This window comes from Choloepus didactylus, chromosome 21, assembly GCF_015220235.1.
Source record: "Choloepus didactylus isolate mChoDid1 chromosome 21, mChoDid1.pri, whole genome shotgun sequence".
In the NCBI taxonomy this organism is placed as follows: Eukaryota; Metazoa; Chordata; class Mammalia; order Pilosa; family Megalonychidae; genus Choloepus; species Choloepus didactylus.
In genome coordinates, this window is record NC_051327.1 from 25711173 (window position 1) to 25738033 (window position 26861).

Consider the following 26861-nt stretch of genomic DNA (forward strand, 5'->3'; position numbering starts at 1 on the left):
GGCCCTCCAGAGGGCTCTGGGCATTTGGCCAACGTGGTGGGTTTCTTGGCCCCCCTGGGATGCCTGCTGCTTCCCTCCGTGGACGGATCTGTCCTCATCCACCAGATCCGCCGGCTCGTGACCTCGCTCTCCATGGGAGGCCAGGTCGGAAGTCACGGGGGAGCACGGGACTCGGAGGAGGAGGAGGAACCACTGCCCCCACGGGACAGGGCAGGCTCAGGGAGGGGCCTCACACGTGGACAAACGAGCCGCCTGCGGCCTGGTGGCCTGAGGGGGCCTAGAACCCAGGCAGGGGCCCCCGAGTCCACTGAGCTCCGGCTCGGCCCAGGCTGGCGGTTCCAGCCCGTTTGGGGTCACGAAGCATCTCAGGCCCTTTCTTCACTGCGGTGTGCTCTGGAGCGCGACATGGGGTCCCTGGGCCTCTGAGGAGGAAGTGGGCAGCCCTGCGTCCTCCTCTGCTGCCCTAACGTGGCTGTCCGTCTGTCTGCAGGAGCGGGACGGCATGCGGGCCATTCTCGGCTCCTACGACAGCGAGCTGAACCCTGCCGAGCACTCGCCGCAGCTGACGCGCCGCATGCGGGAGGCCGAGGAGCTGGTGCAGAAGGCGCAGGCCCACAGCTCGGAGATGGAGGTGAGGCGCGGGCACGGGGGCCTGCTCGCCCGGGAGGGGCTGTCCCTCCCCTGGTCCTGCCGGCGGCCGTGTGGGGGCAGCCTGGGGAGAGTGCCGGCCAAGGGCGGGTGGTCTGCGGTCACCAGTGTGGGGCTGAGCCCGGGCCCGGTGCGCCCCCCCTGGCCGTGTGGCCGTGGCGAGGTGTCCACCTGCCGTGTCCTCTGCCCCCGCCTGCCCATCCCGTGGTGCCAGGTGACCCCTGGGTGAAGGCCGCCACTGTGGCTTCTCCTGCCCCTTGCCCGCGGCCCCTCCCCCGGCCGCCTGGGGCAGTTGTGGGGCCTCCGTGGGATTCTCTGCCCCTTTTGCTCAACTTGGGCAGAGGACACGTCCCGCTCAGGGGGAGGGAGCAGCAGGCAGCTGTGGCCGCTCGGGCCCCGCGGGGCCGGGGTGAGCTCGGGCCTGGCCCTCCCAGCCGGGCCGCATCCTCGCTGGACGCCATGTGACAACGCTGTGAGTCCCAGAGCAGGAAGCGGCACCGGGAGGCCACAGGCCCAGCCACCGAGAGCGGCCTCTTCCGCCTCCTTCCCGGAGCCTCCGAGCGGAGGAAAGAGGGTCTACGTTTCTTCTTTGTGGGTGCAGCACAGGTCTTCCCAGGGGGCTGGGGGGAACCCTAACATTTGTGCGGGGGGTGGGGTTCCCCAGGCTCCCATGTTAGCTGTCAGCCATGGCCAGGCACTGAGGAAGCCTGGGACCCCACAGCCTGCTCTGCACCCCCAGCCCCCAGGGGCAGCCCCCCACTTCCTGTCCCCCCCGCTTCTGCCCGTCCCCTCCCCTCCCGCCCCCCCCAGGCGTTCTGCTCAGCTGGCAGGGGCAGGGGCAGGGGCAGGGTCTTCTCCTCCTGGCTCCTGCCTCGTCGGGCTGTGGGGCTTCCCTGACGTCGTGTGTGACTAGATTCTGGCTGGAGAAGTGGGCCCAGCCGCTCCGGTGAGATCCTCAGTGTGGGCGCATCACTGGCCACTTCATTCCTCCGTTTCCGGCCCCGTGCGCACCGTAGGGGGGCAGGTTTGCCGGGAAGGCCAATCGCTGCCCCATGTGTGCTGGCTGAGAGCGTCCCCCATCGGTGCCAGCCGTGCACTCATCAGTTAATCACCGCGCCCGCGGTTTGGGCACATCCGGGGCCATCTGCTCCCGGTTCTCTCTATCCGGGTCATCGAGGACCGCAGCAGCCTCCGAGCACACTGACCAGGCGCGGTGGCCGCATTGGCGCCTCCCCAGGCCTGCACAGGTGGCGTGGCCTGGGCTCCTGCCAGCGGGCCCTCGGCCGTCCCTGCCGGTCAATGCGAGGCGCAGCGGGGGCTCCTGCACACTCCCTCACCACGGCCCCATCGCGGCCCCTTCCCCTCCTCCGTGCCGTCCTCAGGGCGCCTCCCTGTCCTGGTGTCCTTTAGCACTGGGCGTCCTGGCCACCTCCTGCCCCAGCACCCCTATCTCCCCCTTTCCATGATGGCCTGTGTCGGGGGCAAAGCTCCTCAACCTTCCTGCCTGTCCCCTGGGGTTGGGCGAGAACTGAGGAGCCAGCCTGAGTGGGAAGCACGTGCTCACTCGGCGGTGCTCACCATCCTCACCCTCCTGCCCTCGCAGCCAGGGGCGCAGAGCTCTGCACTTCCTCGTGGCAGCCCCAGCCACTGCCCCTCCCCGTCACCGGCCTGTCCGTGCAGAGACGCCATTTTCCTGTTTCCCCTGGACGTGGGCACTGTTGGCCCCTCACACAGGCCAGCCCTTTGCTGACTGTTCTCCCCTCTGACCAGCTGCATCTGCCCCAAACGTGCATCAGGATAAATAAACTGACCCCCACCCGCCCTGCAGCCCCTGCTCCCTGAACGGGCCCCTGAGCTTGGATGGGCTCTGTTTGCTGCCTCGGCTGCTGGCGCCCAGGGCCTGGGAGCACTCGAGGCCTCTTGGGGCCACAAGTCATTCCCCTCACTGCTGTCACCCCAGATCCTGCCCCGCGGGCTCTGCAGCAGGGCCAAGGAGGGGGCCCAGAGAGCTCCTTCCGTCTGCACCCGAGGGTGGACCACACCTTGGCTGGGACACCTTCCCAGCCCCTGCCTTTCCGGGCCTCGGGAGGCAGGTCCGTGGGCGCCGACAATGGGGGTGGGAGGAAAAGCTCGATGCACTGCTCTCGGGTGTCATCCACGAGGCCCCAGCGCATGTGCCGAGGAGCTGCAGGTGCAGCACATGGGGCTGTGGTCCAGGCCATGGGTAACTGCTGGACCTGGGGGCGGGCACGGCCATGATCCCCCAGCTCCGCTGCTCAGGAGGCCTGCCGGTGGCACCGTTTGGGGGTGCACAGGACGGCCCAACGTGAAGGTGCTGGGGAGCCCACAAGTCACTCGCCCTGCAGCTGTCTGCGGGGCCACGGGGGCGGCCATGGTGCCCACAGGAGGCCCCAGGACCACCCCAACGTGTCAGGTTAGTTCTGGGTAAGGAGGCGGGAGGCCCAGGGCGAGCGGGAGGCAAGGAGGGAAGGACGTTATCTGGGTCGGAATCCAGGCACCCGATGGCCGGGGACCTCGGGCCTTCCCGCCATCCCCCTCGCCGCCACCGCCTCTTCTCTCCGTGGGTGGGGCGAAGGGGAGCCCCGTGTTGCGGGCTCACGCTCCCTTCTGTTCTCACCTCTGTCCCTGCCCCCTTTCCTTCCCACTTCTCCACCCGTCCCTCACAGCCAGCTCTGCTTCCTGCTGGCCCCAGTGGCACCTTTGCCTGTCCAGGGCCAGATGGTGAAAGGTTAAGGCTGTGCCGGCCCCGCGGTCCCCATGCCAGCTGCTCACCCTGCGGTCCTGGCTGGGAGGAGACGTGTTGTCACGTGAAACCTTTCCACCCCCAGCAGTGTGCCCGCGTGAGCCTGCAGACCCCAGCCCGAGCCCCCTCTCTGCAGCCCCTGCCGCCTGCCCGCGCCCCCCGATGGCCCCGTCCTGCCCCTCGGGCCCGCGGCTACGGCACAGAGACACGAGGGCCCTGGCTGGGGCGGGGAGGGCGGCGAGCCGCGTGCTTCCGAGCCGCCGCGTTCTGCCCGTTGGGTTTAATCGGCCGGTCCTGATGTGGAGCATGTTTTGATTCTGGCAAAAACGTTTCAGTGAAACACACTGGGAGTGTTGAGACTGGAGATCCCAGGAGCCCCTCTCTGGCGAAGTGCGTGCAGCTTTATTTATTCCATTTCATAAAGCGGCTGCAGAAGCCGCAAGCGTGTGTCGTGCGTGCTCCTCGTCGGCAGAGCTTTCCACATGCCGGGCACGTTCATGGGGGCAGCGTGCCCGCCTGATTTGTTTCTTCAATTTATTTAATTAAAATAGATTATGGTGGAGCTGGCTGCGTGGACAAACGCAGGAACTCCCAATTTAAGACTGCAGCAGCTCTGAAATGACTCCTGGCTCCTGGCTTAGGGGGAGCGCACGCTGCAGCCCCCCGTTTCCCTTTCCTCCTCGCGCTGGCCCCGTTCGTGGGTCTCCTGGGCCCGAGAGCAGCATTATCCTGACCCTCAGTACTCGCTGGGCTGGAGTCTTTTCCCTTATTTGCCCGTGTACTTATGTATTTACCTATTGCTCTTTATATAAAGAACTTGAGATGACTGCACTTTAAACAAAACAGAAAGTCCTGAGACAGAACCAAAAGGTCACCGTGTGTTAGAGGATGAGGGCAGCTGAAAGGGAAGGATGCGTTTGAGGGTTGCTGAGCGGCTGACGGGGGCTGCTTGTGAGGCCCGAGGGGCGGCCGAGGGGGCTGGTGTCAGCCATGCCCCCCACCCCTGGCGAGAGGCCGCCCTTCTGCCTCCAGAGCTGCGGGCTGCCCGGGCCTTTCCCTGCTTCTCTCGGGTTTTCCCTGCAGCCCTGGGAGTTCAGGGCCCTTCACCGTCGCATGGTTGGGGTGAAGGGGAGCCCCTTATCGCGCAGACAGGGGCCCTGGGACTCTGGCTTCCAGGTAGGTCCTCCAGCCGTGGTTCCCAAACTCAGCGCCTCGGCCACGTGGCAGGCAGCACGCGTGGAGTCCACGGAGGACTGTGCGTGAACGGACGGCGCTCATGGAGGCCGCCCCCACCTCGGGAGCGCTTCTGAGCATCAGGCCGGGACCTGACACGGGCACTCGTCGGATCCCAAAGGGCTGGAAACTGCTGTCTCCAAAGCCTCCCAGCATGGGCAGGTCTCTCCCCACGAGGAACAACACTGGCCGCCGTCCCCAGGAGAGGGGTCGCCTCCGCTCACAGCCACTCCTGTTGGGGCCCCTGCCCAGACGGGGAGCTCTGGGTTCAGGAGCCTCAGTGCCGGGCAGGGCCAGCCTTCTCTCTGGTTCTCTGACATATGTCACACACCCACGGGGGCCACGAGACCAGCAGGAGGAGGCCCAGCCATGGTCATCCCCTCCCTGCTAGCAAGGGACTTGGAGGGGGGAACCCCACTGACCTGCGGGAGCTCCTGCTTGTCCCGAGTTGCTGCTTGCCAGGAGGGTGCCAGGTCAGGAAGCAGCTTTTCACCACAGGACAGAAACAGCCGGCCTGAGGTCCCGGCACTACCCTGAAGCCTCGCCAGTGCTGCAGGCTGGGGGCTCGGGGGGCTGGGGGCTCGGGGGGCTGGGAGGGAGCTCTGGGGCTGGGGGCTCGGGGGGCTGGGGGAAGCCGGGGGCCTCTGTTGACCCGGGCTGTGGACTGGGTCTCAGCGCCTGAGGGCACTCTTGGCCTGGGCCTGGCCGTCCATGGTCAGATGTGCCCAGAAAAGTTGGAGCTCTGGACACCCTCAGCCATGGCGCACGCAGCCGCCCGCCATTTGGGTGCTGGCCGGTCCCCCCAGGCTGCCCAGCATGGCAGGTGGGCACGTGGGCAGCAGGCGGAGCCAGGTGGGAGCCTGGCTGTGCCCTTCCGTCTGCCATGACCTTGGCCAGGTGCTTAACCCCTGAGCCAGAAAGCAGGTTCCTGAGAAGGGCGCGATGATGCCGTGTCAGGGTTGGGGTGACTGTGAAATGTGAAGAGGTCTGGAGCTCAGGCAGGGTCAGGCCCGGGGGCTCGTGCCTGGGGGCCCCAGCTCAGCCTGACAGGAGGGAGGCCCCTGCAGGTTAGGCTCCCGGGATGGCTGCCAGGGTCGTGACCCTTGACCTTGACCTGCTCACCACTCGAGCTGCCTGGCCTGGTGCCCACTTGGCGGCCGCTCTGACTGCTGCCAGCTGCAGCCTCCTCCTGGCCCCCAAAGCTCCTCTGCTCCCAAAACCTGCCACTTGGCCATACCTACCCTCTGGGCCTCAGTTTCCCCTCTGGTGTAATGGGCCAGTTCCCTGGGGCTCCAAGCTCTCAGCACCCACAGTCCCCCTCGGCCCACCCTCCTGGCCTCCATCCCGAGCTGCTCTTCCCGTCTGCAGAGGGGCTCCCGTGAGGGGAGAGGCCCCCACGCCGTCCTCCACGCGGGGCAGGCCCCTTCCTGCTCCTGGGGCTTCCTGCCCGCGTCCGCCCTGTCGGTGTGGCCCGGGGCCGCCCCGGAGGTGGTTGCACAGAACATGCTGCGCCTGCCAGGTGCCCGGCCCACCTGGTCCCTGGCCAGCGCAGTGACGGCGCCTCCTTAATTCAGTAGCTCGATTCCCTGCGGCCACGTGTGTGTGGGCAGCTCTGTCCTCACGGGAATTCCTCCTGTGCTCAAGGGCCTCAGTGTCCTCCCTGCAGCCGGGAAGACCCTCCAGGACGGGAACACCCACGGCCGGGGAGAATCCCGGGGACCGAGTAAGCATGAGGGTAATGTTCTGCTCGGCCAGCAGCCTGACTGGCAGAAAATCTCAAGGAAAGACCAAGGATAGAGCAGCTGTATCGTCAGCTTTTCCTGAAATCGCTGCCGCACCGGGCAGGAGGCAGCACAACAGATGCCACCCTGGCGAGGAGCCCTCCGGAGACGCCGCCGCTCACGGGCCGAGCCCAGCAGCACCCGATCGGCCGAGACGCCGTCCGCCCAGCCTCGGCCCCCCTTCCCGGGGACGGTTCCTGCCCGACGCGGCTCCTCCGTGCTGGCAGCCTGGCCCCAGTCTCCACCTCCGCGCCCGTGCCCGCTGCTTGCTCCAGGAAGGAAGTTACCCCCACCGAGTGAGCTCCGGCCGGAGCACGATGGGTCGCGCCCCTTTGCTGGCGTATAGCCCACCTTGCAGAATGCCGGCCCTAAGCACTCAGCGCCCAGCGATGGCTCCGGCAGCGCCCAGGCCCCCCTCGTGGCCTGTGGCCTTGGTGCCCACAGTCCACTCGGCCGGTCACCTCCTTGCGAGCGCGCCGGCGACCTGAGGGCTGGTCCCAGGTCTCGCCCCTGGGCATCCACGACCCAGCCCCATCTGGCTCGCCCACCCTCCCGGCCACCACGCCCGGCCGTGGCGAGCCGAGCACCCCCTCCGCGGAGATGGCTGTGGTCGAGGAGGCACCCCCAGGCCCGCGGTGTCCGTAAGGACTGTGCTGACGCTGTCCCTAACCTCCTAGCTAAACACAGACACACTGGATCCAAGTCAGCCTTGACTTTCCCCAGTGGCTCCTGCCTCCATCGTGTCGGTCTGTTTCTGAGCCTGGCCGTGTGCGGATCTGAGGCGTGTGCTGTATGTGCCTTGCATTGCTGATGGGAAACATGGACCGGAACAGGGCTGAGGACAGAGGTGAGAGCCTTGGCCTGGCTGACGCTGAGAAACCACTGCTTACCTGGAGCGGGTGGTGTACGTCCCTCCGTCCTGAGCCCAGTCGGCTCGGCTCCTCAGCCCTGTCCTCCTGGAAACCTTGGCCCAACGCTCCGGATGTGCCGGGAAGCTGGCCGCCAGGGGTCCAGCCCACCAGCGGGACCTGTCCTAACCTCACGTGTGCTGACTCCCAGCAGTGGCGCATGGTTCCTGCAGCTCGCTCGGCCAGCCCTGCGTCTGCTCGCTGCGGCTGCATGGAGAGTTGCAGTTTGGTGTTGGGGTCGCCTGGGTCAGCCTCAGCCCTGCCCTGGGGGGACAGACGTTGGGCATGTCACTTCCACACAGAGCGCCCCATGCCTCCCACCTGCAGGGTCCACATGGCTAAGGGAGGGGAGGTGATGCCCGCCTCACCCCCGGCCCGTGGCAGCTGCCCGCTGATGGCAGGGCCGATGGCGAAGGTGCAGCAAGCCCCCTGTGAGTGGGCAGCTCGCTTCCCTGTCTAAAGAGCCTCCAGAGCCCACCCCACCCCAAGTGGACACATTTCCTGAAACTGAAACCCACCTTGCACTCCCCCGCCTCTCCTCCCGAGGCGACTGCTGGGTTTACCGTTCACCAGGGCCTTGCTCCAGAATGAGAGCTTGATGGCACGTATGTGTCAGTGTCAGGTGCTCGTCATGGAGTCTGCTTGACCTTGCACTTCACGAAGAGGTGCATCCTCTGTGCTCTCGGGAGCTCTGCTGTCACCAGTGGACACGGGCCCGCGCCGTCATGGCTGCCGCACGAGGTTCTGGTGAATAAGCGCACCGCAGTGTTTCCCTGGGCTCCTGTTTTCACCATTAGGGCTGCACAGCCGGGGGCCCTGCATTCCTCCGGGGTCTCCGTGGAGCGATTGCTTTCACATGTGTGCGTCGGGAGCTGCGGAGTCAGAGTACCCAGGTCCTGAACCTTGAGGTAGTGCCGGGTTGATTTCACTCCTCAATTTGGTGAGCCTAAGCTCCAGTGGGCCCCAGCCTTCCCAGCCCCTGGGGTTGCCAGGGGTCTCCCCACCCCGGGGGGGTCCTGGGCTGCCTTCCTGAGGCTCGTGCTGTCGGCCCCTCCTGCCTTTACTGACCAGTGACTTCCCTCTCTGTGAAGATCTGTTTGCATCTTTTCCCTGTTTTTCTGTTGATTTGTGGGTGCTCTTTACATATGCCCAGTCCTAACCGAGGAGGAAGGTTGCCACATCTGTTCTCTGTTTCCTGTGGCCTGAGGGGTGGGGCAACGTGAAGGGCTCACGGCCCCAGGAGGCTGCCAGGGGGACCCTGGGCAGTTGTCTACAGGCCGGTGGAAGCCGTGAGCCCTGAGTCCTACAGGCCTGGGTCATGTCTCCCTGAAGTAAGAGCAGCGAGGAACCGGCTCCCAGGGGCCGCCCGGGGGTCCCACTGGCTGCCTGCCTGTGGAGCGCCTTGTCCTTCCCCACTCGTGTTGCCCAGGGGCCATTCGTCTCCTGCCGAGCCTCTCGCAGACCTGCAGGCCCCGACCGCAGCCCACTGCCTCTCGTCCGCTGCACTGTTTGAGTTGTCTCTGTGTAAGTGTTTGTGCACGTTTACAGACGTCCCCACCTCGAGGTGGGGTGCAGCAGAGGCCTTTTTGCCGGACCTGCTCGCTTCCCTCTGCACCCCTCCTCCCCGCCTCACCCCCAGACCACTAACTGCCTCATGAGGTCACGGTGGGCAGCCCCTGGGGGTCCCGCCGGCAGCGCCCACCCCCACCTTGCGGTTGTGCCGATGTCCTGTTGCCCAGGCTGCATGGGGTGGCCGGACTGAGTGCCCCCTTGGCGGTCTGTGGGGCGGATGTCACGCCTGCTGGCGAGACTAGGGTGTTTTTGCTTTGGTTTTGTGGGCATTATCTCTGGAAGATTGGTTGTCTTCTTGTTCTTTGGCTGCCTGGCCAGCCCACCACCTCAGCTCTGAGGGGCAGTCCTAGGAACACCCAGCTCATGTGGGCAGTGAAGTGCCGATGAGAGCGTGTACGGAAGGCGCTGACGCAGCACGAAGCGACCAGTGCCCAGGTTGCTGGGGTTTGGCTGCACGTGTTGCTGCAGGTGCCCAGTTGTCCCCAAGGCCTCCGGCTCCTCCACCACTGAGGGTGTCTCCGCATCCCCCACCCCTCCCGAGCCCCTGTGACCTCGTCAGCCCCCCCCCACCGGGCCCTTGGGAGCTGGCTGTCCACGTTCCTACACTGGGGTTCAGCAGAGCCCCAGAAAGCACAGATGCGCACGGCTGCCCAGCACCGCGGCCCTGCAGCTCGGGGCAGTGCAGGAGCCGGGTTCGTCAAGCTGGGCTTGTGCTGCAGCCCTCCTTCCGCAAAGCAGAGCCACTCCCCAAGACGGCGTCCTTGCCTGGCACTGCACAGCGGTGTGATGCCCACGGGGTGCGGACCAAATGTGAACAGGAAGTGATTCTGCACCACAGTGGCAAGGCCAAGCCATTCCAGAGTGCAACCCAGCAGCTCACTCAACACGTTTATCATGCAGTCTGGTTTCTGGAGAAAACTGAGCTCTGTTCTCTTACTTTGTGAGCACCTCGTGACTTCGGGGGTGAACCACACCTGTGGGCACTGGGGCGTCTTGGAGGTGGGGGACAGGTGGGGGGCTGGTGGGGGCGGGATGAGGCGGGCCTGCCTCTACTGGCCTGCGTTCCTGGGAACCCCTCCCGGGCCAGTGCCCCACAACCTGAGGTCCCCTGCCCTGGACTCTGCCACAAGCCGTGCTCGGCCGAGGCCTGGCCCTCACCGGAAGAGCTTGGGGACCCTCAGCCAGGGCTGCTCCATGTGGTGCTGGGCAGGCCTCTGTCATGAGGGGCTGCTGGGTGCCGGGCCTCAGCTCAGCCGCCGCCAGCTTGGGGACTCAGGGGCTTCCCCGCTTCCTCCCTGCCTTGTTCTGGGGGCCTCTTGGGTAGTCAAGGAGCTTCGGGTGTTTTCCTGGATACCTGCGTCTCGGTAAAGCTGCCCCAAATCACTTCTCCAGAACCCAGCCTTGCCCAGGGGCATGTCTCCCTGCTCCCCCAGCAGGGACACCGAGCGCTCGGGGCAGCTGGACGCCGTGCTCCGTCCTCACCAGCTGCCGGTTCAGCTGCCCTGTCCACATCGAGGTGGCAGCCTGGGGGGCCCGAGGAGGTGTGCTGCCCACTTTCGGCTCGGCTGTGTCCATGTCTCACCCCCGTGGGGAGAGGAGCAGGTAGGTGGCACAGTAAGCACTGACCCTGCTCCTCTCTTGTCTTGCAGGCTCAGCTGTCCCAGGCCCTGGAGGAGCTGGGAGGTCAGCGCCAAAGAGCAGACATGGTAAGCTCCCTGGAATGATAACTTTTTGTTGTCCTTGTGGCCAGAAGAGGGTCTGTGGTTGAGGGTGCCCTAAATCTGTCCCGGCACTTACCACGCAGGTGCAGGTGTAAATCCTTCTTGGAGGGCTGCAGCCTTTTCCATCACGAGTTGGACTGGGGATGGAGAGAGCTGGGGATGGACAGGCAGTCCTGGCTGTGAGTGGCAGCTCTCCCGGGACTGGTGTGTGATGCTGGCACATCGCAGCCATCTTGGGCTCCATCAGCTGGATCTGTGAAACGAGGGCTACTGTACCGTCCAGTGCCGAAGAGAAGGCACGCTGAAGTCAGTTGCCTTGAGAAGAGATTGGGAGCTTCCCCCTTTATCTTCCACCCAAGTCTCAGGGCTGGATGTGGAGACAACAGCAAGCCTCTCCCTGAGGCCCTCTCCACGCAGAACCAGCCTAGGGCCTCTTGGCAGACATGGGCGGGGGCTGGGTGGGAGAAGGGGACCCCACCCCCACCGAGCACTGGCTTTCCAGAGGCTGTTCAGCCTTTGGAGCAGGACTGTCGGTCGGCAGGCGGATGTGCGTGTCCTGGGGCGGGATCTGGAGGGGCCGTCTGTGCCTAGACAGCGTGAGCCCCAGGAAGCAAGTGCTGAGGTTAGACCCTGGGCTCGGGGCCTTTTTCGGGTGCTCCAGGGGCCTGACAGCTGGTCCGGGAGGGGGCACTTGGGGGGTGGTCATGAGTGAGGAGGACGCCAGGAGGGACCCTGGAAAGGGGCACATTTCAGGTGGAGAGTGAGTGTCTGCGCCGGACGCTGCTGGAAGGGTGCATGGGGGCCCAGAGTTGGCCTTGGTGGAAGGGCTGTGTTGGTGGGTCGGGGCCGTCGAATCCAGGACAGAGGCCTTGCCTTAGAGGTCCGTGCTCAGAGGGGCCTGGAGGGTGGGCCTGTGGCTGCAGAGCGGCATAGGGTCCGGGGGTGTTTAACGGACGGGGACGAGCGACTGGGCCAGTTGAACGTCGAGGGGAGACAGCGCAGGGCACGGCTGCCTTGGCAGGAAGGGGCGGCCCAGCAGGCACGGCGTCCTTCCTTCCTTCTTGGGGTCGGGTGCGAGGCAGCGTCCTCAGCTGAAGGGGCGGTTGGGAGAGGGAGGGCCTGGGGCTCGCCCTGGAGAGGGGCTGCGCTGCGGGCGAGGCTGGTCGGCCGCCCCCCCCAGGCCGAGGTGTCGGGGCCGGTGGTCGCCTGGTGGAACCTGGCCCGGGGCCCGCGGGGGGAGAAACGGAGGCACAGGGGTGTTGCGGTACTTGGCTGGCGGGGTGGCAGCGTGCTCTGTGTTTTCTGAAGTATGTGTGTAAACGTTTGCCTGCCGGCATGTTCATCTTCTGGCTGTTGGAACCGTTTCCGGTGCTTTTCCGTGTGTCTGTCTCCTGCAGGAAGCCGGTGTCGTTCGGTGGACGGCCCCAGGCCTCGGTTTGAACCCCCTGTGGGCCCCGGCAGCTCCGTCTGCGTTCAGCGGCCGGTCGCTAAGGGCCAGCTGTGCCGGCTGTGGGGCCCGGTGCCTGGACACACAGGTGGCCGAGCGGGTGGCCTTTCCCTCTTTCAGCCTGTGTTTGGCTGGACGTGGGGTGACAGACGGGGTGTCCTTTGAAGACTGACGCATCCTCGGGGACACCTGGGGGCCCGACGTGCCCATGGCCACGCTGAGCAGGAGCCGGGAGGAAGCAGGAACGGGCTGTGCCGGGCACTCACCGAGCACATGGCGCGAGGGTGGGAGTGATTTGCAGATACTCGCAGTGTGTCCTGGCCGTGGATCCCCCGTATTTCCCAGCAGAACCCCAGAAAGCCTGCGCTATCTCCGAGCTGGCTGCCGGACCTTTCTCTGGGTACCTGCTGGTTTTGGAAAGCAGACGCTGCAGACCCCGAGTCCCTGCTCCAGGGAGCGTTTGAGGGGAGCAGCTGCTGGCACTGGGCCAGGTGTGTCCCGGGGCCCCGGCCAGGCTCCCTGGGGGTACTGCCTCCTGTTAGGGGGCATCCGGGGCGGATGCCAGCTGCTCCTCCAGCTTGCTTGTTTTCTGATTTTGACCCATAAAATTTCTGTTCCTTTTTTGAAACACCAGGAACTTTAGAAACAACTGAGGCTGGGGGGTGGCAGGCAACTCGGGGCAGCCGGGCTGGGAGCTGCCGCCTCCTGGACCCTGGCTCCCTTACCTCCGAGCAGAGCCGGCTCCAGGCTTCCAGAGGCCTTCGGGAAGCTGGCGGTCTCTCCTGCACCCAGGTGGCCCCCGGCCTCCCCGAGTTCCCCGTGTCAGATGGGCCCTGGCTGCCCCAGGTAGACGGCCCCCGGCCTCCCCGAGTTTGTTCTCTGGCACTGTTGGTGGGAGGCTGGCTCTGGACAGGAGCTTCTGGTCCGTGGAGTGAGGCGGGAGTGAGGCGGGAGATAAGTCTCTCTGGGAGCCGACGGATGGACAGACGGACGGGCGACACTTCTGGGTGGATGGGTGGGCGTGGGGACATGCCAGGCCCTGGGTGTGGGGGCCATGGAGAATGGGGTGTGCCTGGAGGGCGTGGGGGCGCAGCAGACCCCGAGAGTCCTCCCTGCTTGTGTTCCCAGCGTGGACGGTGCTGGAGGCCCCGGTGCAGGTGCCCAGCCTGGCCTTTGTGCCGTTGGCTGCCGTGGGGGGCGGGCGGGAGCCGAGGGGCCCCGAGGAGCAGCTGGGGTGGGGGGAGGTGAGCAGATGTGCGTCTCCTCTCGCCAGCCGCCTCCTGAGCACAGGGCAGGTCCTCTGGTCAGCCGGCCCCGAAAGGCCGCGAGCTGGACATGGGCCACCCAGGCCATGCCTGGGAGCAGGTGGGCACACGATAGAAACGGGAGCCTCGGGCTCTGGGTCGGGTCCCGGCTGCGGGCGGGCTCTGCCCTCGGCAGGGGCTGCGTCCCCCCAGCTGCTGGCTGCAGCCTGGCATTTCGGACCCAGGGACCTGACCAGGGCCCTGATCTGAGGCGCTGGTGGGGATGACCGTGGCCTGGAGAGCTGGGTGGTCACGGCTCCCTCCTGGGTGATCCAGGGCGGCTGCGGGCTGGTTTTCCCTCTCGGGCTCACTGGGGAGGTGTGTGTGGCTGGGAAGGAGCCCCCCGCGGACTGGCCTGCCCAAACCTCGCTGTGGGCGGTGGGGCCGGGTCCGACGGGGAGCACCTTCCGCCACGTCCACCCGGCAGCTCCGCACCGTGTCACCCGGGAAGGGGGTGCCGCGTGGCTGTCCCCAGCTGGCTCCGTCCTGCAGCCCGAGCTGCGCTCCCTGCCCGTAGTGCTCTCCCGTTTAGGGAAAGAAGAGAAGAAAGGAAAGCGTGACCATCTTCTGCTAATTGCAGATGACACGACAGAGGCCGTCTGACTTCCTGCTGGTAATTAGCAAGCCCGTGACTCGCGCCTCTTTCTTTAAAAGCGGCACAGGGAGGGCGGCCCGGCCACGGCGGGTCGTTAGCTCCCTTCATTCCAATCAGATGCGGCCGGCAGAGCAGGAGAAATGAGTTCTTTTTGTTACAATTATTTTAAAAATACACCATTATTTTACTTCTTCAGGGAGTGCGAGTTGAAAGTTTATTTTTATTTTTTTATTTAACAGAAAGTTCGCCCCCTCGCAGCTCTGTGTAACTAAACCGTTGTCTTCCTCGACTTCCATTTCCCTCGTGGTTCCTTCCTCCGCGTGGCCTGGGCCTCACTCCCCAGGACAGCCCTGGGCGGAGAGCTGCGGTGCAGCCAGGAGGAAGTGGGGGGCAGGCCCGGGAGCCCCCTGCTCTCGCTGAAGGGGCAGAAAGTGGCAGGGTCACCGTGCTGGACCCTGGCAGACACTGCACAGATGGCGCCTCGCGTTGTGACAGGATCTGCCGGGCAGCCCTGTTGTCCCGTCACAGGGGGCAATGCCACGTTTGGGGACCCGGATGCGCTGTGCCCCTAGGGGCCACGCAGGGATGAGAGGAGGCCGCCTGAGAGCCGTGCCCCGACTTCCTTACCACCCATAGCGAGGCAAGGAGGCCAAGCAGGAGCACATTGTCTGCGCTTCCTGGGCCCCGTGTCGGTCTCCTCACACCCACCACGGGCCGGCCACCTGCCCGAGAATTCCTCAGAGGATGGGCAGCCGCGTCTTCCACCTGGACCTGCTCCTGCCACGTGCCTGAGCGCTCAGCCGGGACAGGAAATACCTGACCAGATGGGACGACTCTCCCTGGTGCCTCAGCCAGCGGGCGCCGGGGCTCCTCCAGCTGCTGTGGCCTCTGGGTCTGGGTCAGCAGCTCCCTTCCATGAGCCTGGTGGAGCCGGACGGACCCCAGAAAAACACGGCCCTGCATCCAGTGCATTCCCTTGGGTGGACCATGGCACGTGGGACCTGTTGATGTGGGGGCTTCAGTGAAGGTGTGGCCCAGCTCCTGCAGGTCGGGTTGATCTTTATAAGAGAACGAAACTCAGGCAGAGGGAGGGAAAGCCATGGAGCAAGAAACTACATCAGTGGACCCGGAAGAGAAGAGACCAGCAGACGTGCACCCAGCCACGGGCCAGAGGAGCTGAGGATGGCCAGCAGCCGGGCCTCAGGAAGAAAGCGTCGCGCTGACGATGCTTGGGTTAGGACTTTGTTTTAGCCTTAAAACCATGGGCAAGTACGTTCCCATTGTTAAGAGGAGCTGCTTGTTCATCAGTTTCAAGGATCAAGCAGCTGGAAGCTAAAGCTAAGCGGAGAGGGTCTGCCACCCACAGCCCGTGTCCGCCTCGGCCCCCCGCAGTGGCAGTGCCCTGTGGTCCAGGAAGGCTGGGGAGCCCCCAGTGCCGGGCAGGGAAACGGACACCAGCCGGGAGCCTCGGAGACAGCACCCCCGGGGAGGGATTCGGGAAGATTTGCTCGCTGGCGGCACCGGCTTCACCGCTGGCCCCTCTGTGTGCTGCCGCCCAGTTAACGTCGGTGTTAATTTACATGAACCCTAAATGCTTGTAGATTCTTTCTCATGTTTTAACCACACCTGTTCTCATATTAAACCTGAGGCAGGAATATCGTTTCTGCTCACAGTGTGGCCCCAGCCTGCGGGGCAAGCTCAGTGCAGGCACGTGTGTCACCAGGAGGGGACAGCGCGTCACGCCCAGCCCCTGGCCCGCCCTCCAAGCCTGCCATGGGTGGCCTGCCTCCCGCTCTGCCCTCAGCTGCCCAGATCCACAGCCCAGCTCTGGCCCCGGGGTGCGGGCGCCTGGTCCAGCCCCCTGCAGCCCACGGGGCCTGCTTTGGGTTTAGCACCAAGTCATGACCAAGCTCCACTGGGCAGGGCTGGGTGCCCCCGGGGCTTGGCACCAGGTTGAGTTGGTCCCTGCTGCCCATGGGGGCTGCCACTGGGGCAGGGCTCCTGTCCAGCCAGGCCCAGGCAGGTGCGGTGTGTGTGGGCTCCGAGCTCAGCAGGTCTCCGGGGGCCAGGCCTGCGTCCACACTGGTTCCGGGGACAGGTCCAGGGTCCTAGGCGGCCTCGTGTCACTGTCCCGCCCTGGGGTTCCCAGCCAAGCCTGGGCTGGTCCCAAAGGACACCAGGGGCTGGCTGCCTCGGGCCTTCTCCCTGCCCCTCCCAGAGCCCTGACTTCGTCGTCCGCAGGGCCAGGGGAGACACTGGAGCCCAGCAGGTGCCAGTTCCGCCTGCCGGCTGCGAGAGGGACCCGGTGGAGGATCCCCGTGTCTCACCCTCTGGGTGTGTTCTCATGGCACCTCCCCAGGGTGGAGAGGAAGGATCAGACGGAGCAGCGCATCCTAAAGGCCTGTGGTACATCCAGGCAAAGGAGTCTTTTAAGTTTGTCTAAGTGAGCAAGTATTTACAAGCCCCTCCTGGACCCGTCATCCTGAGAGGCCCCGAGAACCTGTGGCCCTGCCCTCCTCCCACTGAGGTGGGGGCCCGGTGGGGGCCTGGCCCTGCAGGTGTCTCTCCAGCCTCCTCAGCCCCTGCCCACTCCCCCCAGCTGCCGCACACTGCCCCCCAGCCAGCCTCTGAGTACCTCGTTGCCTTCTCCATCCTGTGGGGTTTCCGTGCTGTTCTGTCCACTGAGGGTGGCCTTTCAGTCCAGCCCAGCCTGGCTGACCCTCAGCGTCTCCCCCAGCACCTCCCTTAGCCTCCCTGCCCCCACCTGGGTCCTGGGCCCTGGTCGTCCTTGCTGTTGTCATGGCGGCCGTGCAGGGATAGCCGCGTTGGTGGAGCGCTCGCCGGGTACCAGGCCGTGTTCCCCGCGTCCGTGGTTCTCTCAGTCCCGTCCTCACAGCAGACCCTTGAGGTGGCTCCGATTGTCGTGCTCATTGTTGAGACAAGGAAACGGTGCTCACAGCCCCCACTGGCCAGCCAGTAATGGGGCCAGGACTCACCCCCAGCCAGTGGACCCCAGACCCCATGAGCAGTGGAGTCAGCTCAGCCCGCTCCCTGCCGGCTAACCCAGCCGCTCCCCGCAGGTGGGGGCTCCCCCACAAGCATCGGGGTCTCCCCCACAGAGCCCAGGGCCCGGCACTCAGGGCGACTCCGAGGTTTCTGTGCCGGGACACGGACCCTGGAGTCAGCCGCCCACCTCCCCTTTGCCGCCTCTGGTGGGTGGGCACCCCGTGGCCTGCTGTGCCCGGTTGGCAGCGACCTCAGAAAGACACAGTGGCTTGATCGGGTGCCTCACGAGGTCGTCTGCATTTACAGTGTTCACTCGGGAGGGTGACTTCTGAGCCCAGAGGGTAACTTTCTGGAGGCGTCATTTCAGCAGCCCCCACACACACACACACAGACACACACCCACAGATGCACAGACACACAGACACAGACACAGAGAAGGGCAAGCAGGAGCTCAGGGCAAACAGCATGTGCAGCTGCCGGGGCCCTGTGGCAGGCCTGGCATCCGACACTGTGACCTTTTCATTATTTCCTCCTCCACATTCTCTTCGACAGCATCTTGTTTTCTCCGCCAGATACTTAGAGTCGGTTGTCAGGTTTCACCTGGAAACCTTTGGAGTCGCCTGGTGTTTGGAGGTGAACATGGGAAAGTCTCTGCTGCCAGGTCCCTCCAGGTGGAAACCTGGTCTGTCCGTCGGTCCGTTTGGTGCCTTCCCTCCCAGTGCCTCCCAGCGTCTGCGCCCCACTTGGCCTTCTCATCGGCCACCGTCCCGCCCTCTCCGTGTGCCTCCCAGGGCCCCTTTCTGGGGTCCAGGAGGAGGGAGAGAACCCCAGTGGACCTCACCCGACAAAGCACATGAAAACGAGTCAGTCTCTAACGGCCACGAAGAGGGAATCAGTTAGTTTATCCTTAAAAGGTGTGGAAATAGTCCGAGGTGGGATACGCCACACACCTCCCTCACCCCAGTGCTGAGTGAGCAGTGTCTCCATGACCTTCCAATCCCGACCCCACTGCTGGGCCCCCCCGGCTCCTGCCCCAGCTGCCCGTTCCGTACGGTTTCCGCGCCACACCGCTAGGACCGACGGCATCGCGGCCTCTGCCCTCCCACCCTTCACCGGGGTCCCTGCCGGGTGCCGGGCTAGGGAGACGACAGGCAGCACCCGGCACGCGGGGGCCTTACAGGAGGGGCTGGAAGAGCGTGTCTGCCCCCCGCCTCCTTTCCCCTCCACCAGGTTCCCTTTTGGACCCAAGCCCCCAGCCCCTCCCTGCCCCCCCCCTCTGCCCCTCTAGGGAGAAGCCCTCGGGAGCACAGTGTCTGCCCAGGCCCCAGGGCCCTGTGTTCATCTGCAGCCACCCCCACCCGGTGTTGGCATCAGCAGAGCCCCCCACAGGGACGTGGGGCCCCCCTGGCCAAGGAGCCTGGTCGGGGTGGAGAGAGCTGCCGGGAGTGCTCGTTCCAAGTCGGCCCCAAGCAGGGCTCCCTCGTCAGAACCCAGCACCTGGGAGCCCCCAGGCCGGGGACCGTGCCCGGCATGCGTTCTGTGCGTGCCCTAGAGCCCGCAGGGGGCACCTGCACACAGGCCAGGACCCAGGCCTTCTCTCAGGTTCTGGAGAGGATGAGCTGCCAGCCCTGGGCTGCCGGGCCAGCCGGACAGCGTCCCTCCCTCTGGGAGCACACTCTGTCCCGTCAGCCGCTGGGTCCCCGCAGCAGGCAGCCTGAGGACTGCAAACATGTCCCCTAAGAAATGATGAACCGGGCTTCTAGGGTGAAAATTCCTGCTCGGACCTGCCCTCACACTGGGCTGATTCCTTCTGGGGGAAAGTTGGCACCAGCTGGGGAGAAGCTCTGTGCCTGGTATCCTTTGGCTGCCCATAGCCCCCTTTCTGCTGGGGTCTCCCTCTAGGCTGGATGGGAAGCGGGCCCTCCTGCCTGGCAGTGCTGGGGTTGCAGGCTGTGGACTTGGGCTGAGCCCCGCTGGGTCAGCAGCACCTGGCCCGGCTTCGACGCTCAGGTGTCAGGTGCACAGGTGCTGGACGGCAGGTGGACGCCTGCCCGGGGCTCTGCAGGGGCCTCCTGGGTGAGCATCGCTGGGTGGGGGCGAGTCCTCCAGTTCTGCTGCTCGGGTCCCCTCTGTAGAATTCTCTGTGGCCCCAAGATGCGGCTGGCCATCCTCTCTGGGTAAACCGAAGTGCAGTCTCTCTCTAGGGGTTGTGCTGTGCCGGGGGGTCAGCTGCACATGCCATGAGCATCGAAGGTCCATGGCGCTCGGGGACCGGCAGGGGCTGTGGCAGGCGAGGACCCGCCCAGACCCGGAGCTGCTGCTCTGGGGCGACACTCCAGGGACGCTGTGTGGTCACTTTCGCTCAGTTGGGGCATCTGCCCGTGAGCTCCTGCGAGGGTGCAGCTGCTCCCACCCGGGCCGGCCCTGCCCCTCGCCCCCTTCGCCCCCCTCAGAACAGCGCCTGCCACCCGCGGAAACCAGGACACTGCCCCCACCCCGGGTGGGCTCCTGGGGGGTCTATAAATGGAGCCACTAGCTGGTTCCGTGGGACGGTTGATACGGTGATGAACCTCTCCACAGACCCTTCAGGGAAGAGAGCGGGCACAAGGTGCCCGTACAGGAATGAGAGTGGTGGCGGGACCACGTTCTTTTCCGATTGTTGAACAGCAGCCGTTGTAGAGAACCCAGAAGGTGTCGGTGGTTTTGATTTGCATTTCCCGAGTGGCTAACGATATGGAGCATTGTCAGGTGTTTGTTGAATGTTTCTGTTTCTTCTCTGGAGAAACGTCTATTCAAGTCCTTTGCCCATTTTGGGGGAGGGGGGAGGGGTATTTGCCTTTTGGTTGATGAATTGTGGAAATTCTTTATTCTGAATGCTAGACCCTTGTCAGATCTATGATTAAAAATATTTTCTCCCATTCCGTAGTTTCTTTTTCACTCTTGATAATGTCCTCTGGTGTAGGAAAGTTTTAATTTTGTCAAAGTCAGTGTTTCTTTGTTGCTTATACTTTCACGGTCGTATCTGAGAAACTGTTGCCAAATGTATGGTCAAGGAGGTTGACCGTGTGCTGTCTTCTCTATGATTCCAGCTCTTACATGGAGATCTTTGATTCATTTCGAGTCCGTTTTTGCAAACGGCCTGAGGTAAGGGTCCAACTTGTTCTTTTGCGTGTGGCTCCCAGTTGTCCCAGCGCCGTTGGCGAGGAGCCTGTCCTTTCTCTGTCCAGTGGCCGTGGCATCCTGGCCAGAAGCCAGGAGACCACAGGTGTGCAGGTTTGTCCCAGGACTCTCAGTCCTCCTCTGGGTTTGCTAGCACAGCACTGTTCTGATTATTGTCGTGTCGTATTAAATTTCAGAATCAGAAAGTGTGAGTCCTCCAACTTCATTCTTCTTTTTCAAGATTGTTTTGGCTCGTCGGGGTCCCTTGCCATTCCACATGAATATTTTAGGATCAGCTTTCCATTTCTGCAAGAGGAGCTGTTGGGGTTTTGATCAGGATCCCCTGGAATCTGTAGATCACCTTGAAAAGTATGGAAATTGCAACGATACTAAATCTCCCAATCCTTGAGCATGGGTATCTTTCCCTTAGGTTTTCTTTCAGCAATATTTTGCGGTCTTCATTGTACGAGTCTTACATATCTTTGATTACGTTTACTCCTAAGTATTTTTGGCTATTGAAAAAGGAATTGTTTCTTAACTTTTTGTTGCTAGTGCTATGGATATACCACTTATTTTTGTGTGTCAATCTTGTATCCTGTAACCTTGCTGAATTCATTTATTAGCTCTAATTTTTGTGTGTCGGTAGATTCTTGGAGTTTTCTCTGTGTAAGATCCATCACCTGCAAAGAGTTTCATTTCTTCCTTGTTGATTTGGGTGCGTTTTCCCCTTGCCCAGTTGCTCTGGCTCCAGCCTCCAGCACAGCATTGAAGAGACGTGGTGAAGGCGGGGGTCCCCGTCTTGTCTTGGGTCCTGGGGGCAGTTTCAGCCTGTCACCACCGAGCTCGGCAGCCATGGGGTTTTTGCAAATGTTCTTTACCATGTGGGGGAAGTCCCTTCTGTGTCCAGCCTATTCATTGTTTTTACCATGAACGGGTACTGGGTTTTATCAAATACACGCTCCCCCACCTTGGCCGGAAGCAAAGTTGCCTGGAGAGACACGGCACCCAGCTGTGCGGCGGGCGGTGCGGGCTGAGGTGGCACTGTGGGGGCTGCAGCAAGCAGTCAAGGAGGGGGTGCCTCTCCACCTCCTGGAAGCCTGGGCCCCGTCTTGGAGGGGTGGCGGCTGACGGGAGCCCGGGGTGCACAGTGCCTGCGGGGTCGAGCCCAGGTGGCAGGGCTGGCCAGCACAGGCCGCCTCGGGGGTCCGGGAGGGCAGGACCAGAGACAGTGGGGAACCCTGCCCCCTTCTCCAGTGCTCTCTCCAGGGTGAAAGTCCTTTCCAGAAAGGTCTACAAGGACCCTCCTTTTTACAGCCCTGCTGTACATCCTGGCCACCCTTGGGGCTCAGGGCCTTTCTTCTAAAAGGTGCTGTGCGGCTCCTCATTGCTTGGAGTCACTGACAACCACACTGGGGGAGATAACCTGACGGGACCACGTTCACACATCGAGGGCCTGCTCGCAGTTTCATGGGGCCTGGCTCGATGGGGCTGCTGCCTGCTCGTGGCCCTGGGGCCCTGGGTCTGGCCGTCCGGGGGATGCTGAGGCTGGAGTGGACTTTGCCTGACGCAGCCAGGCAGCCTTGCTCTCAGTATCTGTAAATAATCCGACCTTTGGGTAAAGGATGAGTGGGTTTTCCACCCCCTGTGGGAGAGGCAGTCCATCGAGGCTGGTAGACCTTTGCTGTTTTACAGCCTCTGGTTTGTTGAGGCATTTTCACTTCTCTACAGATATTTTGTTGCCTCTGAGGAATGTTGGTGTCAAGAAAAGTAGCTCTTAGAGCTGCCGTCTGGGCCAGTAGCTCCAGAGACCCCTCGTCTGCTGCCTTCCCCCTCCTGATACCCCCTCCCCACCACGCTGAGGACCAACCCCCATGCTGTGCCCTGGCCACCCTTCTCCCACCCCTAGGCCTGTTCTGGGTGGAGTCTGCAGCTGGGTGCAGGTCCCTACAGGACCCTGGGCAGCCTTGGCCCCTGCTGACCCTTGCCCTCTGCTCTCAGCTGGCGCCCTGGAGCCTCCCTCTTCCTGAGGTTGCTCGGTTTCTTCTGCTTCCGAATTTTCTGGGCCTCTGGACTTTGCCCATGCTGCCCCCTGCCCGTCGGGTCCTGCCCTCATGTGCCGCACCGAGCCCCTGCCACCCTTTGCAGCAGGAAGAGCAGCTCCCTGGCGTCCAGGCCGCCAGGCCACCCCCAGGGCAGTCGGGGTGTGGCAGGGCAGGTCCTCGGCTGGCTCCGGCCACTCAGAGGTGGGGCTTCCCTCGGTGAGGCTGGGCCTCCAGGAAGGGTCCATGGCCAGAGCTGGGAGGGCCGGGGCGGGGGTCTCCCTCTGAGCCCGGGGAGAGCCTTCCCCTGGGCCTGCAGCTCCAAGGCGCCGTCTGGAGCCCTGAGGCAGCCAGGGGAGGGGGCTGTGCTGTGGGCAGGGGTCCCCTCTCCGGGGACGGGAAGGAGCCACTTACTGCTCAGTCTGGGCTAGACGTGTCGGCTTTTCCCCAAGGCTCTTTCCCAGGGTACCCGGTTTACTGGAGCAGAAAACACTTGTCACCCGCCCCTGCTGCCTGCAAGCCCTCCTGGCGATCTTGCTTGGCTGCCGTGACAAGACCCCAAGAGGGGTGTCAGCCTGTCAGCCCCTCGCCCCCCTTCCACCCGGGGCCCCGGGGCCTTCTCTGCCGGCTCGTGGGTTCTCTTTGCTGGCCCATCAGGATGCCACCCGATTCATTCCTTGTGGCCGTCTCTGTTGTTTAACTGGAGAATTTTGTTGTTTACAGAAAAATCATGCATAAAATACAGAGTTCCCATGGACTCCCCCGCACCCACAGTTTTCCCTGTTATTGATACTTTGCATTACTGTGGTAACTTTGTTATACTTCATGAAGAAATATTACAATTGTGCTAATAGTCCATAGTTTACATTAAGGTTCAGTGTTTGTGTTGTACAGTCTTACGGGTTTTTAAAAATTTTTATTCTAGTTATGTATGTACAACCTAAAATCTCCCCTTTAAACCACATTTGGATATTTATTTCAGTGGTGTTGACACGTGCACTGTCGTGCTGCCCTCACCACCATCCGCTACCAAGCGTTTCCCCCACCCGGAGAACCTCTGCACCGTGTGAGCTTTAACTCCCCGCTCCCTACTCCCTTCTTGGCCCCGAAGCCTGAATTCTAGTTTCACACTCAATGAATTTGCTTATTCAAGTTATTTCGTATCGGTGGGCTCACACGGTATCTGTCCTTTTGTGTCTGGCTTGTTTCATTCAACACAGGGTCTTCAGGTCCATCCCTGTTGTCACACGAATCACAGCTTATTCTCCTTTACAGATGAATAATATCCTGTATCGATACACCACATTGCGTTTATCCATCACCTGTTGATAGACGCTTGAGTTGTTTCCACCTCCTGGCAATCGTGAACGATGTTGCTCTGAGCACTGGTGGCAAATACGGGTTCGAGTCCCTGCTTACCGTTCTTTGGGGCATATGCGCAGAGGTGGGATTGCGGGCTCATGCGGTGGTTCTGTACTTAACTTTCTGAGGAGCCGCCCAAAATGATTTCCATGGCAGGTGCACCGTTTCATGTTTCCACTAACAGTGGATAAGTGCTCCTGTTTTCCCACGTCCTCTCCAACACTTGTTATTTTCTGTTGTTTTTTTTTTTTAATAGTAAACATTCTAGTGGGTGTGAAATGGTATCTCATTGTGGTTTTGATTTGCATTTCCCTAATGGCTGATGAACTTGAGCATCTTTTCATGTGTGTTTTGGTCATTTGTTTATCTTCTTTAGAGAAATGTCTGTTCAGGTCTTTTGCCAATTTTCTAATTGGGTTAGTTGTCTTTGTGTTGTTGAGTTTCATGATTAATTTATATATCCTGGATATTTAACCTTTATTGGATATGAACTTCCCAAATACTTTCTCCCATTCTGTAAGTTGTCTATTTACTTTTATGATGGAGTTCTTTGCTGCACTGAAATTTTAATTTTGATGCGGTCCTGTTTACCTATTTTTTTCTTTTGTTGCTCATGATTTTGATATAAAGCCTGTGCCAGTTTGATATGAAGCCTGGGCAGCGGCCCTGAGGGTCAGGCGTCTGCCCACCGCCACCACCTGCCCCGGGGTTAGACCGACCTTTTGCCAACCCCATGGTCCTCATGGCCAGAGTAGATGGACGACGGACGGGAGGTGGCCGTGCACCAGGGGCCTGGACCAGGCTTGACCCCTCCTGCCCGGAACGAGGGGCCAGCGTTGCCTCGGAGGCTCGGAGGGACCGACGGGTCCCCACTGGGCCAGGACCTCCGGGGCAGAGCCTGCACAGCATCACAGCGCACTGCTCCCGGCTTCCCTGCCCACCCCGGGTGCAGGGACAGCGGCTCAGGGACCCCGCACCCGGCCAGGCTGGCAGCTGCTCGGGGAGCGGAGGGCGGCAGGGATGGCAAGCCGTGCAGGGCTGCCGGCCCCTCCCGGGCGTTTGGCCCGTTGGAGCAGGCCCTGCTGGGGGTGGCGCCTCTTTGTTGGGAGAGAGTGCGGAGGAAGGAGCGTGAGTGTGTGTTTACTCCAGAGACCGGGTGTGGGCAGGGCGGCCCCTCTCTCCCGGACATTACGTTTGGGAATGAAACCGAGGGCTCAGTAGGAATTCAGAAAACTGCTCTTTGGCAGAAGCAGGGCAGACCCTGTCCCCGAGAGTGGGGTCCCTCATCCTGTGGGGTCTCTGGGTGGGGCCCGGCATGTTGCTACAGCAGCCCCCTCAGATGCTGTTTCCGCCAGAATCTCGTTGGCTGCGGGGCCGGTGTCTCGGGAGTGGGTGCCCGAGGCATTCGGTGGGCCTCGCGGGAGATGCCAGCCACTCGGTCCTCCGTTTGCTTTACTGAACCAGCCCCAGGCGCAGGGTTTCCTCCGCGCAGTGTGCACCGGGTAGCTGCAGGGTTGCTGCATTTCCTCTTCTCTCCGTTTCTTCCCCCACCACCTGACAGCGACGAGCCTGCGTCTGCCGTGGCCGAGTGGGGGTTGCAGGGGAGCAGGAAGGGGGGCCCCCGAGGTGGGGGTGCACCCCAGGATACGTGTGGGGGCGGGGGCCTGGGGGAGATGGGGTAGAGGCGCCCGCAGTTCTGTGCTGGTGCGTGGGGGGGGTGGGCGGCTGCAGGTGGGGAGAAGAGGCATCCAGGGCCGGCCCAGTGCAGCACAGGGAAACCGAGGCTGACTGCGTGCCGACAGTGCCAGCATCTGGCTGGGCATTTTAATTCCGGCTTCCTGCCTTAGTGCCTGAACCCTGGGGGTGGTGGCATCACCCCGGTCTGTGGGGGGTGCTCCCAGAGACCCCATGTCTCCCCCAAACCCTCTGCCCGGTCCCCGTCCCCGCCAGCAGGCTGAGAGTGCTCTGCACTGACCCACCCTCTGAAGGAGCCTCTCCTGGGTCTCAGTGAGCGCAGCCGGCAGCAGGCGAGGGGCAGAGGCTGGTTGGGAGTTCCTGGGCTCTCAGCGGGGCGGAAGGGCCATGGCTGAGCTGACGGCCGCCCAGAGAGGCCACTGTGGGTGCCTTGCTCAACCACAGCCCCTGTGCCTGCCTGGGTCCCCCTCCTTTTAAATACCGACGTGTTTCAATCGTTTCTTCAGTTGGGTGACTAGTCGGAAAACCCGGTCCTGGGTCTTCGGTTTTCCCTCTGGCCCCGCTTCCTCCCCGGCACGTTCCTCTGTCCCTTGAGAACCTTGAGCCAGCTGCCTCACCCTGCCCTGAGCTGCTGCCCCATGACCCGCCGTGACCTCGGTCCCCAGGCACCACGGCTGCCCCCACTCGTGCGTCTGCACCACGGAGCAGCACTGTGTGCCAGGCGGGTGCCAGGCCCTGTGCGGGAGGGGGAGAGGGGAGAGCTGGCTCAGTTGCAGGGGCTCCCGGGCTGCTGGGGAAGGAGAGACCCTCTCGCCAGGCTCATGCAGGAAACTATGGACTGTGCCGCGGAAACAGAGAGAGCGGGCGGTGGGGCAGCTCCCGCCGCTCAGGGAGGCTTCGTGGAGGGGGCCCCTTGGCTGGGTCCCAGGGATGGGGGTGGGCTGCAAATGAAAGCGTGGTCTCTGGACACTGGCTGCGTGTCTGCCTCTGTGCTGGCCGCCGTCCCCGGCAGTGGGAGTGCTGTGGAATGGGCACGGTGTCACGGTGTCCGCAGGGCCGCGCGGCGGAGGACGGGGCGGGGCGGAGCAGGGGGTGGTGAGGGGCCAGCCCAGTGAGAGGGCTGTCGGAACCCATGTTTCTGGAGCTCTATCTTTGGTGGAGCGTTGAGGCGTAAGTCAGCATTTCTCCCCTTTCCTGGAAGCATCCAAAATAGCACAGAGAACAGGGCCTCAGAGGCAAAGTTGGATTTGGTGCAACAGAAACACAGCCGTGCCCGGGGCCCCCACGGGAGGAACAGCCGTCAGTGGTGGGGGCACGAGGGCCACGTGCGCCAGGTGGAGACACCTGTCCCTGGTGAGGGCTGCTGCCATGGAGCCGAGGCAGGATCCTGCGTGTGGGGTGCAGCCAAGCAGCCACGAGGCTCAGCCGGGCTCCGCAGCGTCAGCGTGGTCGACAGCAGAGCAGGGAGAGGTTGGTGCTCGTGGGAAAGCGCGTGGCTTCCCAGCCCTGAGGCTCGAGGGGAGCACCCAGGCCAGTGGGACCTAAACACAGAACCATCCAGTTGGATTTAAAATAACACAGGATTTTAAAACAACCCAGCCTCCAGAGCCCAGCTCTTCCCCGGGTG

The 26861-nt window shown here is 63.1% G+C and overlaps 2 protein-coding genes across 7 annotated transcripts in view; both read left to right on the forward strand.

Moving 5' to 3' along the window:
- MAD1L1 (mitotic arrest deficient 1 like 1) overlaps positions 1-26861 on the forward strand; it is a 248881-nt gene that overhangs the window by 162186 nt on the left and 59834 nt on the right. For all 6 annotated transcript variants that reach the window (XM_037815403.1, XM_037815397.1, XM_037815398.1 and 3 more), the window contains 2 exons: positions 491-631; positions 10556-10612. In XM_037815403.1, the coding sequence (XP_037671331.1) occupies positions 491-631; positions 10556-10612 (198 nt within the window). The remainder of the gene's footprint in view (positions 1-490; positions 632-10555; positions 10613-26861) is intronic.
- Positions 642-5176, forward strand: LOC119518285. The gene is made up of 2 exons (XM_037815404.1): positions 642-3082; positions 3336-5176. Exons 1-2 carry the CDS (start codon positions 2759-2761, stop codon positions 3708-3710), a joined length of 699 nt encoding a protein of 232 aa, XP_037671332.1. The 5' UTR covers positions 642-2758; the 3' UTR covers positions 3711-5176.